We start from the raw sequence: 15,708 nt of genomic DNA, 5'->3' as shown, positions 1-15,708 counted from the left end.
CAAACTCAGAGCACTGCCCATGTTTTGTTCCAGGAATAGAATCTTTTTTTTTTTTTAATGCACATAGTCTAATCTCCTGACTTTAAAAAAAAAATTAAAGTATAATTGATTTAATACAATGTTGTGTTAGTTTCAGGTGTACAGTAAAGTGATTCAGTTATTTACATATGTGTGTGTATATATATATATTCTTTTTCAGATTCTTTTCCCTTATAGGTTATTACAAGACATTGAGTATAGTCCCCTGTGCTATACAGTAGGTCCCTGTCCCTGTTGTTTATCTATTTTATATATAGTAGGTGGATATGTAAATCCCAAACTCCAAATTTATCCCTCCCCCACCCCCTTTCCTCTTTGGTAACTATAAGTTTGTTTTCTATGTCTGTGGATCCATTTCTGTTTTGTATATAAATTCATTTGTATCATTTTTTTAGATTCCACATATAAGTGATATGATATGATATATGTCTTTCTCTGGCTTACTTAGTATGATAATCTCTAGGTCCATCCATGTTGTTGCAACCAGGCATAGAATCTTGAGCAGTAAAATCAACCAACTAGTGCTAGCATATTATGGACTCTGTCCTCTAGCAGCTTTCAGTCTTTCTGGGCAATGAGATGGACTCATATTAAACAGCCTTGATTCATTTAATGAGCATTTTCAAGGGCTTAATCCTTGACTTCCAAAGTGGAACTGATGCAGGCAAAATCCCTGCACAGTAATTCTCTAGCCTGGGTTTCTGATTTTCTCACTTGTTTGGTCCATTCATTCTGAATTTTCTCCTTATTTTCCCATGAGCACAATGGTGAGTAACTTCTTTTCAGCTACTTACACCACATGAACTGTGTCCCTCTTATCTCTATGACGAGAATTTCCCTCTTATCTCTATGACAAGAATTATCCTGCAGATTTCAGCCTCTTGGGAAGAGATTCCTTCCTATTTCTAGACCAGGTCTGATTTTTTTGTGATGAACCCTCCTAGCACTCTGAACTTGTCCTTCAGAACACATTTAATTGTGTTTGTTTGTGTATATTCCTGATTATATAGTTAATATCTTCCTCTCCCGCTGCACTGCTGTCTCCAAGAGCAGGGAAGATGCCTGTTCTCTGGCTGTCATGTCTCTAACATCCAGTAAAGTGTCTGGTACATGAGCACGTACTCAATAAAAAAACGCTGTGGTAAAGTATTTAATTACACAAGCACAGTGTAACTTAATTGATGAGGACATTTTGAATGCAGTTAATTTCAGTTGTGAATAAATAAATATTTGAAAAACATCAATTCCATCAGTTCATACAAAAATCTTTGCTGTGGTCTCACTCCTCAATTTATGGTATTGTTGGTCTCAGCTGAGACCCATTAGAAATGCAGATGCTCAGGACCCTCCCCAGACCACCTGCGTCAGAATCTGAAATTTACAGGACTTGCCAATTGCTTTCTATGGGCTGGGATGTGTTGTAAATCAGGGATTAAAAACTCAAGTGTTTTATTTGGCCAGGCAGATTCCCCTAGGGGAGTGAAGTAAACCAGACATTTATGTATAAGCATGATCATAGGTGACTTCTGATCCTTGACCTCCCTCACTGGGAGTGGTGGGCACTATGTTGACCTGGAGATTAGCCTCATCTAACAGGGGCAGCCATGTGCATGTCAAGACAATTGCAGGCCTAGGGTTGCAGGACCCTTGAGCAGTTCAAGAAAAAGAGACACAAACCTGCAAGTAGAATCTGTGGACTCAAACACTGACAACTAAATTCAGTTCTTTTTATTTATTATTTTTTCTTTTTTTTAAAATTAAAGTATAATTAATATACAATGTGTTAGTTTCAGGTGTGCAGCAAAGTGATTCAGTTATACATACACGTATATATATATTCTTTTTCAGATTCTTTTCCATTATAGGCTATTAAAAGATATTGAATATAGTTCCCTGTGCTATACAGTAGGTCCTTGTTCTTTATCTATTTTATATAGAGTAGTGTGTATCTGTTAATCCCAAATTCCCAATTTATCCTCCCCCCTTTCCTCTTTGGTAACCATAAGTTTGTTTTCTATGTCTGTGGGTCTGTTTCTGTTTCGTATATAAGTTCATTTATATTACTTTTTTAGATTCCACATATAAGGGATATCATATGATATTTGTCTTCCTCTGTCTGACTTTAAGCAGAAGAATCATGAGGGACTTGAACAGAACACACACATGCCGTAGTACTGGCTGAAACGTCTCTAGTTTGCAAAATTTCTTACCAATGAAGAGACTTCGGGGAATGCAGTAAACAATTCTAAGTGTTCACTAATGCAGATTTCTCTTTTCTCTATTTCATTCCTTCTCTCTTTCATTATTAATTTATTTATTCAATACACATCCTGTGTCTCCTGTGCTGAGTGGTCCCTGTGCCAGGTACAATCGGCCTAAAAGTGAATAGCATTGAATGTACATGACGTGCAGTGGCTCACAGTCTCACGATGACAACACTGTACTCAGGAAACACAGTGCTTTACGTAGGTATCGCTGCAGTAATTGTCACGTCTATTTCTGAGAGATGTTCTTAAGAAGGTTACACTCTAGCTTGAGTGGTTCACAGATCTCAGTGGGAGACAGAATAGGGGGGACAGCTTCCTGAAGACAAATGGAGCAAAGGAGGTTTACAAGAGGATGTGGTTCAGCTAAAAAGCAATCCCGAGGAGTGAATTCTGAATAGCAGGTGTAGCACCATCAGTGATTTAAATATGGGAACGTTTCTTGTAACACTTCATCATTTTTGGCAGGCAAGAAAATCTACTTCATCTTTGCACAGGAGGGAGAGCTGTTTCACAAAATTACAGCTCTGAATGCCATTCCTCGGGTACATTAAGACTTAATTGATTTCACCACATTCGGCATATTTTCTTTTTTTCTAGTTGTAGGGTTCTCTCCAGTTGGTTGGAGGTAAGTTTATGTCTTTGTCAGAGAAGTTAGCTCTGGAGATGCAGTGACATTTATGAGAAAGCCCCACACTGGTAACAAACACTCCACAAGCCTTTATATTTGTGTGGTGGCAGTTGTGATAAAGAATGTAATAAAACTCAACTGAAGATTTCATTCAAATATGGCTTGTTGATTGGCCCACAGTGGTGAGTGAGCAAAGGTCTGATGAATGTTATACAATATCTGGGACTGGAGTTTTCTGATGAATGTTATACGATATCTGGGACTGGAGTTTCCATCCAGGATGAAAGGATGTTTTGTCTCATTTCACTCATGCTTTCCATTTCATCAATCCATCTATGTTGAATAATGGTCTGATGATAAAATTTGTAACTTTTCAGGGGTTTTTTTTTTTTTTTGAGACAAAATAGTAATTTGTCCTCTAGAGCACTCACCACCAAGTAAACAGACTTGGAGGCCTCTCTCTGTCTTTCTGTATCCACTGACCCTGGATAACAAGCCATCCACATGTATGGAATTTATTTCAATGTTTTAGTGTCATCATTCTCATTCTGACTGTGAGAGGATGTTCCTGCCATATTTGTTCTCCCCATGTGACATCTCCAGACCTCATGTTTTACAAAACCTCTGCATTCTGCATACGTACCAACTTCAACAGTATTCCTCTGGAACATTTCATAATTTTTCTTCCCTACTCAACAAAATATCAATGTGTCTGCCTCACACTCCTTCACTCACCCTAGAGAGTAGGGGGGCCTATAGTCACCCAGGAAAACTTGAGTTTATGCTATTCTCTAAGGCAAAACTTTCATTTAGACCTTCTTCTTTATTCTCTGTCTCTCTGATTACTTACATATCTTCCAAACCCCCTCCCCTATCTATATTCTGCACATCAGCCAGGGTGACATTATTTGACATGAAAATCTGATCGCACGTGTCCCTTTCTTGCCTGGAGATTCAGTGGTTTCTCACTGCCTAGAGAATGAATCCCAGACTCCTCTTCTGACATATGAGCTTCATTGTCTGTGTCTCCTGAATGGAGACACCAGCTACACCAACCACTCCAAACTGCTTCTGACTCTGACACTCTTGCACATGGCTTTCCCTTTTGCAAAATGGCACACACACCACTCCCTCCCTCTGTCTCCCTGCTCTTGTCTCCCGAGCATCTTCCCAGTGACATGTTACCATTTCCCACTGCTTTGAAAGAACAGTCTCCAGAGACTGTCACTCTGGATTCCAATCATGACTCTGCCACTCACTAGCTCTGGACCTTGAGGAAGTTATCCTGCCCCTTGGTGCTTTTGCTTCCTCATTTGTGAATCAGGGTAAAATTAGTGCTCACCTCACTAGGTTGCTGTCAACACTAAATAAATAAATACGTATAACAAATTTATCATGTGAGTACACAATAAATTACTATGACTAACTCCATTAACAGTATCACATTTTATGTAATGTTTTTGGTCACCTTGAGGATAATAAGAAAGCAAACCTATTGGGACCCAAGATCATAAATAGAGGAAAGCATTCCAAAGCCAAATATAAATGATTTGGGGATTACCAATTAATTAGGATCAGTCATTTGCTGTTCTCTTTTGTTGGTTAGCATAGTTAATACATAGTTTTTGAAATTGAAGATTAGAATAAAATGGATTTAAGTGAATGAATACCTATATTGGAGAGATGGGATAGAATGTAAAATAGATATCACATAATTACTCAATTGCTTTTCCAATCTCAGTTGTATATTTTATTGGGGCAACAACATTTTCAAATTTTAGGATGTTTATTCTACTCTATCTTAGGAGACTAGGAGAATGGGGATTTGCCATGGTACAAACTTCAATGATTCATAGAATTATCATACCATTTAGCCTAGGTATGCTAAAGATTTTGCTGTCTCTAGGACCAATTGTCTTGGTCTGAAGCTTGAAGGGGTACATAGCATCTGATCCTAATCCAGGTTTACAATCTCAGGGGACACTGATGAATGGAGAAAGTGGTGCTTTCAGCTGATTTTTGGAAAACTATTTGAATCTCTAGTTGGCTTGGGGACAGATCATGCTTCTATTTAAAGTAATGGTCTCAGGAAGCTGGGATCCCTGATGTTATGACACTCAGAGAATTTCATAGCTGGGACAGAGTTTAATGGTTAGCATTTAATGAAGTTGTAGCTTTAAATAAAAGCAGGCTCCTTTCTTGAAAATCAGCTAGAACAGAGGGAAAGTGAGATGGGACCTCCTTGGCCTCCCCAGCAGCCTTTGGTGATGTCATCCTAGGGCCAAGGGTGCATTGCTGGGATCCCCTGAATCGCCCTGGAGCATCAGGGGCAGATCACTGATCCGATGATTTATTGATCAAATCAGGACAAGGTTGAGAGTAAAAGGGGGCCAATTATTCCCACAGCCCGGATTTGCCCAGGATAGTTGTAGAAACTGGGGATGCTCCAGTAAAATCAGGTATTGTGGTTACTCTAATGTTGTAGTGAGGAGAGATAGTTAAAAAATAAAGGGGGTAAGCAGATTTATTATAAATGATTGTTTTCTCCTTGTCTGTGTCTCTCATTCTGTCTCTTTTGCTTGCATATCTATGACTTTTCTTCTGTCTGAATAGGTTTAAGTGTATGTTTAGTGCTCAGAAGACCCATGCAATAATAAAAAATTCCTATATAAAAAAAGAACCTCTCTCTGTTAAAGTGTCACTGTGTTGTAAACTGCATGATAATAGTGTCATCTGGTAAGATTACAACGTTTATGAAGTCCTTGTGTTTTGAGATCCTTAATGTTTACAATAATGCACAATGTTTTACATTTCACTTAAGTATTCACTACAGATGCATCTACATTGCAGGTCTAAGCGTGATTTGTCTCTTTTGCTTTGGAGCTTTTCGCTTTGAGAGCTACTGTGAGAGTGGCAACATAAATTTAACTTTGTTTCCTCTCTCTGATAACTGCCAGTGTGTTTTAACAATACATTCATTCAATAAACATTTAGTAACTGTCTATGCTGTGTGCTAAACACTGTTAGAGTTTATGTGGGACACAGAGATAAAAAAGATGTGGTCTTAGGCTCCAAGGATTCACCATCTGCTAAATTTTTTTTCTATGTTAAGAATATCTTCCTTTGTTTTTAATAACAATCAAATCTTAATGTTTACATTGGTAGAATATGATCAGCAATAATATACTTACATCATCATTTAACTGTCAACTTAAATGAAATTTAAACATTTATCTCTCCTTACTTCTATCCCTGTTCACTTCCTGGGCGTCTTTTCTGTGAAGTTGAGTCATCCAATGATGGCTATTCCGGAACACGAAACCCTTGATTCCAAAGAGGTAAATGGAAGATACAATTAGAGATCTGGTTATCTGTTTCCATGTGTTATTAGGTTGTAGAAATAAGCCAATCTTATTTTTTAAAAATATTAATAAAATCAGGGTTTTTTTTTTAAAAAGAAAGAATGAACTGGTCTACTCTGATAGTCACATGAGTAAATTCTTGCTGCTTCTCAATGTGGAAGTTGTACTAGAGGTCCCCATGTGTGTAGCACCTTGGTCACAAACTAACTTCTATCCCCTCTGTCTTCGTGATTTTCTCTTTGGATTCATATGTGAAAACACTGTTGTCTTCTTTTTCTAGAGGGTCAATGGATATCCAATAATCCTTATATGTGTCTTCTGAGTCAGAGGTCTCAGGACCTCGTGGTAGCTCAGTTTCCCATCCCGCAAGTGAATTTTGCATATGGCAGGTAGCATACAGGCCAGAGTGTGCCATCTCAAACATACCTCTGAATTTCATGCAAATGTTTAACCACTTTCACATTTTGAGCTAACAGACAAAAATAAATGCAAAAAACCTTTTTTATTTTTATAAATGCTATGCCAAAGAGACAAGAAAAAGTTTTGTACAAAAATTTAAATTTTGTGTTAAGAGCAAGAATAACTGAACAATGTTTTCTTCTTCTATATCCCTTCAGACAAAGTGGTAAATGTGGGGGAAAAATGCTTTTTAAAGGACTTATCTTTAAGATAAAAAGTGAGCTCATTCATTCATTCCAGATACCCTCACAAATGAGGCTTGCTCAGTTTTGTAGCCTCTAAGTTTCGAAAAAAAAAATAATAATACAAAAGAGCAATAAGAATAATAAAATTCCAAATAAGATTCTAAATGAAATCTGAATTTTTTCCCAAGCATATTTTCCACAATTTAGAGTATATTTCATAAAGTGACATCCCTATTTGTACAAATTTTGAAACGTATCATACAGGAACGATGTGTCTCTCTGCTATAACTTTAGTCATTAAAATATAAAGGCATGTTATGAATAAGGGTGAATTTGTATCCTTGACCATATCTCTGATTTTTTTTTTTAAAACCAGGATTATTGGTGTAATGAGTATGGACATATGGGAAACTTTTGATACATGTAGCCAAGTTGCATTGCTGAACAACTGTAGTAATTCACCTTACCAGAAACTTGTTATAATACTTGTTTCTGTGTACTATATATCTGTCAGCATTAAGAATTATTATAATTGCCAATTTATTGAGAGTTTATTATATGTTACTGTGTTATGCACTTTAGATGCATTATTTCACTTAGTCTTCACAAAACATTGTAAATTAAGTATTATTGTTCCCATTTTACAGATGAGGAAACTGGGGCCAAGAGAAATCCATTTATTGCCTAGAGTCAAATAGCTGACAAGTGTCTGTACAGTCAGGAATGGAATCCAGATATGACTGCCTGAAGCCTATGCTCTTAAACAATCTACTTTCCTCTATCCAACTATCTTTATCTAAATCTCTACCTATGCTATTTAAATCTTTTTCCCCTTTAAAATCATGCTATAAAATATTTGCAGTTTAAAAGAGGAAATTATTTTTCATTTTTATTTGCATTTAAAAGTTCTGTCTTCTGTTATTCTTGTCTATTTTGCTTTTGCATCATGTTAAGCATTTATGTACTGGTCTAGTAATATTTTTATTATTGAGTTGTAAATGCCCTTTATATATTAAGGAGATTAACTCTGTCAAATGTTCCAGCTCTTTCACTGTGAGGGTGGCAAATTTTGTAATAGTAAAACAATTGGACAAATATGTAGTTCCAAAAAAAGGAGAAAGTTTGAATAAATTTTGTACATTTTTGATGAATGTTAAAAACTAATCAAATGTTCTCCTTCAAACATCATAATTTTGGCTCAAGCTTACAGAGACTACAGATAGAAATAAGAATGTTTCTACACAATAACAGAAAGTCAGTTGATTGTTTAAATAACAAAAGCATCTGGTTCAGATAATAAATGCTGAATTAAGAGAATCTTAGGTAATGTGAAAGATTCCACTGCTGAGAAGAACAGGGTAGATGTAGTATTTACATTTTTGGGGCACTAGTTATCACAATCCTAGAGGTAAAACTTAACATTAAGCTAGTGGATAAGATTGTGAAAAAATGATTTCAATTCTCATATTTAGAATATATAAAGAAACGCCATAAAAACCCCTACAGTTTGAAGTTTAACAATTGTGAGAGTGAGTTAGTCTTAGAATTAAAAGAAACGTATACACACACACACACACACACACAAAAAAATCACAAAATGGAATATTACTCAGCCATAAAAAAGAACTAAATAATGCCATTTTCAGCAACATGGATGGACCTAGAGATTGTCATACTGAGTGAAGTAAGTCATACAGAGAAAGTCAAATATCATATGATGTCACTCATATGTGGAATCTAAAATTTGACACAAATGAACTTATTTGTAAAACAGAGACAGACTCATAGGTATAGAAAACCAACAAGGTTACCAAAGGGGAAAGAGGGGGGATAAATTGGGAGTTTGGGATTAACAGATACACATTACTATGTGTAAAATAGATAAACAACAAGGTCCTACTGTATAGCACAGGGAACTATATTCAATATCTTGTCATAACCTCTAATGGAAAAGAATCTGAAAAAGAATATATATATATATATATATATATATATATATATATATATATATATATATATATGAAACTGAATCACTTTGCTATACACCTGAAACTAACACAACATTGTAAATCAGCTATACTTCAATAAAAATAAATATATATCAAACTAAAAAAATAAAAGAAACATAAATAATTAAACCACAATTTTATCCACCTAGTATGCTGGGTTTTACTTCTTAGTTACACTGGCATATTTGGGAACAATTTAACAACTTTTTACAATTCCTTATGATATGTGATCAGACTGTAATATTTACCCATTTTTTTTCCCAAAGCCTCTTTTTGATATGTATTTACCCACAAAATAAGAAAACTACCTGTTTTTATAAAGCACCAAACAAGAAAACTACCTGTTTTTATAAAGCAATTCTCATCTTATGACCATATGAACTAAGGAGTAAAGCTAGTTACAAATCCAGTGCAAATAAACACTATGGAAGAACGTTGATCAGATCTGAGAATTTCCCTCTTGGTTTTCTCTCATTTCCTAAAGATAGCAGTCTCCCTTTCTTACTGCCAGACTCCTGTTTCTTGCATTTGACCCTGCTATTTGTAGAAACTAGTTTTTCAAATAGCTCAGTAATTCATTTAAAAACAGAGACCTCAGATTTATCTGATTTAATATGATCTTCATTTTTACAAGTCCTATGATTTATGAAGTCCATTTAAAGACAACTAACTCAAAATGACAATTTGACTTCTCATCTAGGTCAGTGGTTCTCAGTTTCGGCTCAACATTAGAATCTCCCGGAACTTTTTAAAAGCCCCAAGAGCAGGGTTCCACTCTAGGAAAATGAAATAAAAAAACTTAAAATAGAACCACCATATGACTCAGCAATTCCACTACTGGGCATATACCCATAGAAAACCTTAATTCAAAAAGACACATGCACCCCAATGTTCATTGCAGCACTATTTACAATTGCCAGGACATGGAAGCAACCTAAATGTTCATCAACAAAGGAATGGATAAAGAAGATGTGGTACATATATACAATGGAATACTACTCAGCCATAAAAAGGAACAAAATTGGATCATTTGTAGAGATATGGATAGACCTAGAGACTGTCATAGAGAATGAAGTAAGTCAGAAAGAAAAACAAATATCATATATTAATGTGTATATGTGGAATCTGAAAAAATTGTTATAGATGATCTTATTTACAAAGCAGAAATAGAGACACAGACATAGAGAACAAATGTATAGATGCCAAGGGGAAGGCGGTGCTGGAATGAACTGGGAGATTGGGGTTGACATATATACACTATTAATACTATGTAAAAAATAGATACCTAGTGAGAACCTACTGTATAGCTCAGGGAACTCTACTCACTGCTCTGTGGTGACCTAAATGAGAAGGAAATCCAAAAAAGAGGGGATATATATATATACATATAGCTAATTCACTTTGCTCTACAGTATAAACTAACACAATACTGTAAAGCAACTGTACTCCAATAAAACAAAAAACTATCAATCAAAAAAAAAAAAAGTCTCCACTGCTCCCTTGATAACTTTTAGATTCTCTTTAGAAATCAGAGAAAATGAAATGGAAAAAAAAATCTCATTATTGCTCTGTTGCTCTTAAAAGCACATGTTTTTTTTTTTAAAGCAATGCTTTAAAATATTTTTTAAGAGTCAAAATCAAAATAAACTGTTAAGCTCAAAAAAAAAAAAAAAGTGTAAAAAAAATAAACCCCGAATCTCTGGAGGTGGGCAAATGCTGGTCTAAAATCTCCACCAGTGATTTACATGTACAACAGGAACTGAGATCCTCAAATTCTAGCTCCTTCATTGGCAGTCTAGAAAAGTCAATCAAATCAACCTTGGAAACAAAAATTTGAAAGTAAAAGCAGGAGGATCATAAGAAATGGTGTTTCAGGGAATGCTTTGAATTAATAAAAATTTGGGTCACAAATTCTTCCTGTCTAATGTCATAAAAGTTTAACCTGTACATTAATTTATGATAGATTACTTCTGAGAGATCTGTTCTATGCTGAGGTTCACTGTAACTGAGTTAGTAAAACCTAATGCTTTATGTTTCCTTTGACATTCTACACAGGTTTGGAAAATACTTAGGCTGGGACCAGGCATAGCATTTGTTGCGAGTTGAGTCTGGGGGCTAGTACTTCCAAAGAATGTTTTATTTAGCATTTTATTTGGCACTTTAAAAAATACTTGGCCACTGATTAACACTCATAGAAGAAAGAGAGACCCCTAAACAATGGACTTAACCATTGTGACCAGCTGGTTGATCGATTTTCAAAGAAAGATCACTTTCACATATTTCTTTTCTTTTGAGTGTGCTTGCATTTATTTTTTAAATTTTACTGAAGTATAGTTAATTTAAAATGTGTTAATTTCTGCTGTACAGCAAAGTGATTCAGCTAAACATATATATATATATATATATATATATATTTCATATTCTTTTCCATTTCATCTTCTTTATCCATTCCTCTGTTGATGGACATTTAGGTTGTTTCCATGTCTTGGCTATTGTGAATAGTGCTGCTATGAGCATAGGGGCACAGGTAACTTTTTGAATTAGTTTTGTCCAGATATATGTCCAGGGATGGGATTGCTGGGTTGCATGGTAACTCTATTTTTAGTTTTTTGAGGACCCTCCATACTGTTTGCCATAGTGGCTGCACCAATTTACATTCCCACCAACAACTGTTGACACCAATGCAGTAATCTCCAAGTAGGTGTACATATAACACAATCTAATTTAAAGCAGACTCTCTGCCTGAGATAAATGCTTTCTGATTATAGTTACTTAGAAAAAATTAAATTCCACTACCAACCATCATTTCTGATTGTACTCATCACATCTTGGATCCACAACCAGTCTCTATACCCACTTCTGTCTCTACAGGTTTAAATGTGAAAGTCATACTGGGGATGAGATATAAACCGACCTGCCACTCTTCACATCACCTGCTACACTCAGTCCTAGGCCTATTTTATTTTTAACTGAGGGTCAGTTGATTTTCAAAAACGTGATTGAATGCATTTGGTTCTGACCTTTCATATCCACTTGTTATTAACACAACTGGAGAGTTAATCATTCACTACCTGCCCATAGAACACATACTAGGCAAGTTCTTCTCCTGTTTTCTTATTCCTTCTCTTTGCAGATTTTTAATAAACACTTAAGGGTTCCCAAGATAACATTTCTGCTGGCAAGGTGACCATCTAGTATTGATCTGCTCCTGCAGTGTATATAAACTGCAAAACAAAAACAAAAATATAAGTTTTTGTGTTCATTTTATTTTGAATTCCAGAACCTCCATTGGTGACTCGAGTTCTAATTTTATGGGACAGGTGTCTCATTCCTTTATCTTTATTCTCCAGATTAGAACACAGAAAAGAGAAAAATAAGTTATTTGTCCATGGAAGCAACTCTCATTTTCTGGTTTGATTTAAGGGTAAAAATGAAATTACCAAGAGGAATGGGCCCTCTCTCTTCTCTTCAGGCAATTTCCCATAAATATTATTTACCAAAATCAAGCTTTGGTAAATCTTGGATTGCAACATTCAAGGTTATAACCGTAGGGAAGAACTTGGTATCTGGATATTTTTAACTGCTGATGAAAAAAAAATTCATATGTTTTGATAGACAACTTGGTAGAGGGCCAGGGTAAATCTGTCTTATAAAGAAACCTCATATGAATACCTGAATGAGTAGCTACCTTGCCCAGCCATCCAGGTGGGCAAGGAAACAACAAAGAGAAGGACATTCTGACAACCAGATTTAGCAATAGTGAACCCCATCATGATGACCTTCCCATGTTGTAAGCCCACAGCCTGTGTTGAGCAAATAAAATTTTAAAAAATATATTTTTGCCAACCCTGAAGTCCTCTTCACAAAGGTGGTAAGAGAAAGAAAACACTTATATTATTGACTAAGCATTCAAACCAAAATGTGATGTCTATCACAAACACTAAGAGACTGCAAAGAGAGAAGAAATCTCACCTTTCATATAGCCGAGTAGGTGTAACCCATTATATATATGTTCTCAAGATAAACAATAATTCAATTTATCCTCAAGTAAGAGGACTTGACAAGTACCATTTATTACACACAGTTCATCCTAAATCACCTGTTAATTGGGGGGACTATCTGTGTTAGTTCATTGGCTTTACCCAAAGGAAAAAGAAACTTCTCATATCTTTATGACAGGAGGCAGTTTTATAGCTTAGAGCCAGGTGTCAGCTAAAGTTAGGCTCCCACCCTCCCTCAGAAACTAGGAGAACCTCGGAGATAAGGCTGCTATCTCCCTTGGATGTTTACCTTCAAAGGAGATGGTTCTCAAGTCCTTGAGACTTTCCTGAGTCTTAAAGCTGACAAAATGCCCATCTAGTTTTCACAAGGATTTATCACCATTTCAAAGAGAGGAGAATGTACTTATAAAGACAACTTTTCTAAAATAAATTGCTCTAGGAACAAGGGAGGGAAATCTCTTCACTTATTTTCAACAAGGGGAATTAAGCCTCTTTTTGAACATTTCTCTTTGTCCTTACACCTGGCTGACATGGGCAGAACTGAAAGCTCAGAGAGTCTAACCCTGAAATAGCCACTAAAAAGAAAGAAGTCTCACTGATTTTTCTTTGCTAGGGACTCCCTTGAGAATACTGTAGGAGAAGTGGGGGTTTGACAGTTTGGGCATTTCTCCTTCAAAGTCTTTTCAAGAGCTTAATGTTGATTTTTATATTGTAGTGAATCACAGCAAAAAGCTGAGCAGAAGTCAGAAAGTAGAAGGACAGACATTCCTGTGTGTGCTAGTTTTTCAAGATAAACAAACAAAATAACAGAATCAGGGTTAATAAGTATGTGGAGGTCAGGTAACCCAGATATTAAATGTTTTTGACCCCAGATTCAATACTATCTTTCCTAGAGTTAATTATATCCACATTCTCCACCTACCATCCTACCTTTGCAGGACCTTAGCTAATGAAAGTCTTATCACTTCTGGCTTATGGATAATAAATTCTGATACTAGATCTTGTATTTTTACACCATGGTTAGTAGTTATGTAAATGTCCAAAATATATTTTAAACCTTTCAGAAAAAAATGAATATGTAGCTGTCAATAAATTATGATATACATTTTCTGGAAATGACAATTTGCTCTGGTTTCATCTTTACAAAAACATATATGTAGATTATTCTGCTTTCATTTGGCAGATAAGAATATTCAGAGTTGGTTATGTATTAAAAGGGAAGAAAAAATCAATTTACACAGCACATTCTTTAAGAACGTTCGTTCGGTAATATTGGATTAAAGTTTCACAACTACATCACTTATTACCCAAAGTTAACTCTAAGCAAAACAAATTTTGGAATGTGATACCCTTCAAAATTTTGATTTTGTAAATGTCTTAAGGTCTTTCTTATTTATATTTTCTTATCCAAAATAACTCTGTTGTTCAGCTGGTGATAGGATAAAATACTGAGCCTTCACGGCCCGTGGTCTAGTCTGAAAATAATGATTTATTTATTTTATTAATGATCTCCATCTTTCTTAAATGTTGACATTTGATTTTCCCAAGTTATTCAGCTCTTTACCTATACTCAGATTGGCAAAGGAAAGTAGAAACACCACAAAAGGTCCAAAATCATGACTCTACCTGTCATAGCATCATGCCATTTCAAACCAGCTGCTGAATCGTGGTGGCAAACATTACTTTGACCTTCCATTGCATTCAGAAAGAGCTGAGAAATAGTGCTCAGTTTGCCAGCCTGGTGTCAGAGGATAAGATACTTATTCCTCTCCAATCTCATTTAATTATTCCTATAATTATAACATCTTACATTTGAAAGATAATTGAGAGGCATTTAGTCCAATATTTTATTGAATGTTATAATCCCATATAGCCTTATAAATCTTCTGTTGAAGCTCTTCTGTTGACAGAGAGTTTACCATTTGTAAGCCAGATGTGATATATATTTTAATATGATGAAACAAACTAAAGACTGCATGAACAACAACAAGAAAAAAACAAGAAACATTGAACAAATGAGAGTTTATTTTCAAATACTGTGGCCTTGGGCATGATATTTAATCTTTGGAGCCTCAATTTCATTCTCTGTAATATGAGATCAAAGCATTATGGTGAAGATTTGCATTCATGCCTGTAAAGTGCTTAGTACTGATATGTAAAATAAATAGCCCTTCATAAAGGTTAGCCAAAGAAGATGATTTCTTTAAATCCTTTTTGAGAGTAACTACAAAATGTTGCTACTCTCAGGAAAATAAAAAACATGCTAGTTTTTATTTGTCAGAAAGAAAAGGAGGAATTGAGGCTTTTTCTCCTTTCATTCGAAGCCTGCAGAGAATTACAGATGATGAAAGCTACAACTCACTTATTTCATGACTGTTGATTTTCTGTGGCTAGAACAAATCAGTGCAGGAGTGAAGCTACTTCTTGTTTTAGCAACTTTTCCTCCATCTCCTCCTTCCAATCTAACAAATGCAGCTCCTCTTCCATGATGCAGGGCGTGTCCTGTTTCACCATCCTGCTCAGCCACTTGGCTATGCCACGTGTAGTTTTCCTGTCTGCTTTCCTTACGCCTTGCACATACCCCATGTCCACCTTGGAGCCAACTTTGAGCCACAGCTTCCTCAGACTATTGCTTCTTCACCCTGTAATCCAGCCCAGGATAAAACAATCAACCAAACAACCAACAACGAACCAAACAAACAAAAAACAACTTACTTACAAAACAGAAATAGAGTCTCGGATGTGGCAAAAAAACCTA

The 15,708-nt window shown here is 35.6% G+C and overlaps 1 protein-coding gene across 1 annotated transcript in view; it reads left to right on the top strand.

Moving 5' to 3' along the window:
- The window catches only part of MLIP (muscular LMNA interacting protein), a gene marked incomplete at both ends in the record, with an annotated part of 294,935 nt that overhangs the window by 250,011 nt on the left and 29,216 nt on the right, over positions 1 to 15,708 (top strand). Inside the window, one exon of the mRNA XM_079712627.1 lies at positions 6,219 to 6,272. Coding sequence (XP_079568753.1) covers positions 6,219 to 6,272 — 54 coding nt within the window. The remainder of the gene's footprint in view (positions 1 to 6,218; positions 6,273 to 15,708) is intronic.

The sequence above is a fragment of the Hyperoodon ampullatus genome (genome assembly GCF_949752795.1).
Source record: "Hyperoodon ampullatus genome assembly, chromosome: 10".
Lineage (NCBI taxonomy): Eukaryota > Metazoa > Chordata > Mammalia > Artiodactyla > Ziphiidae > Hyperoodon > Hyperoodon ampullatus.
This window is presented reverse-complemented; position numbering and strand designations above follow the sequence as displayed.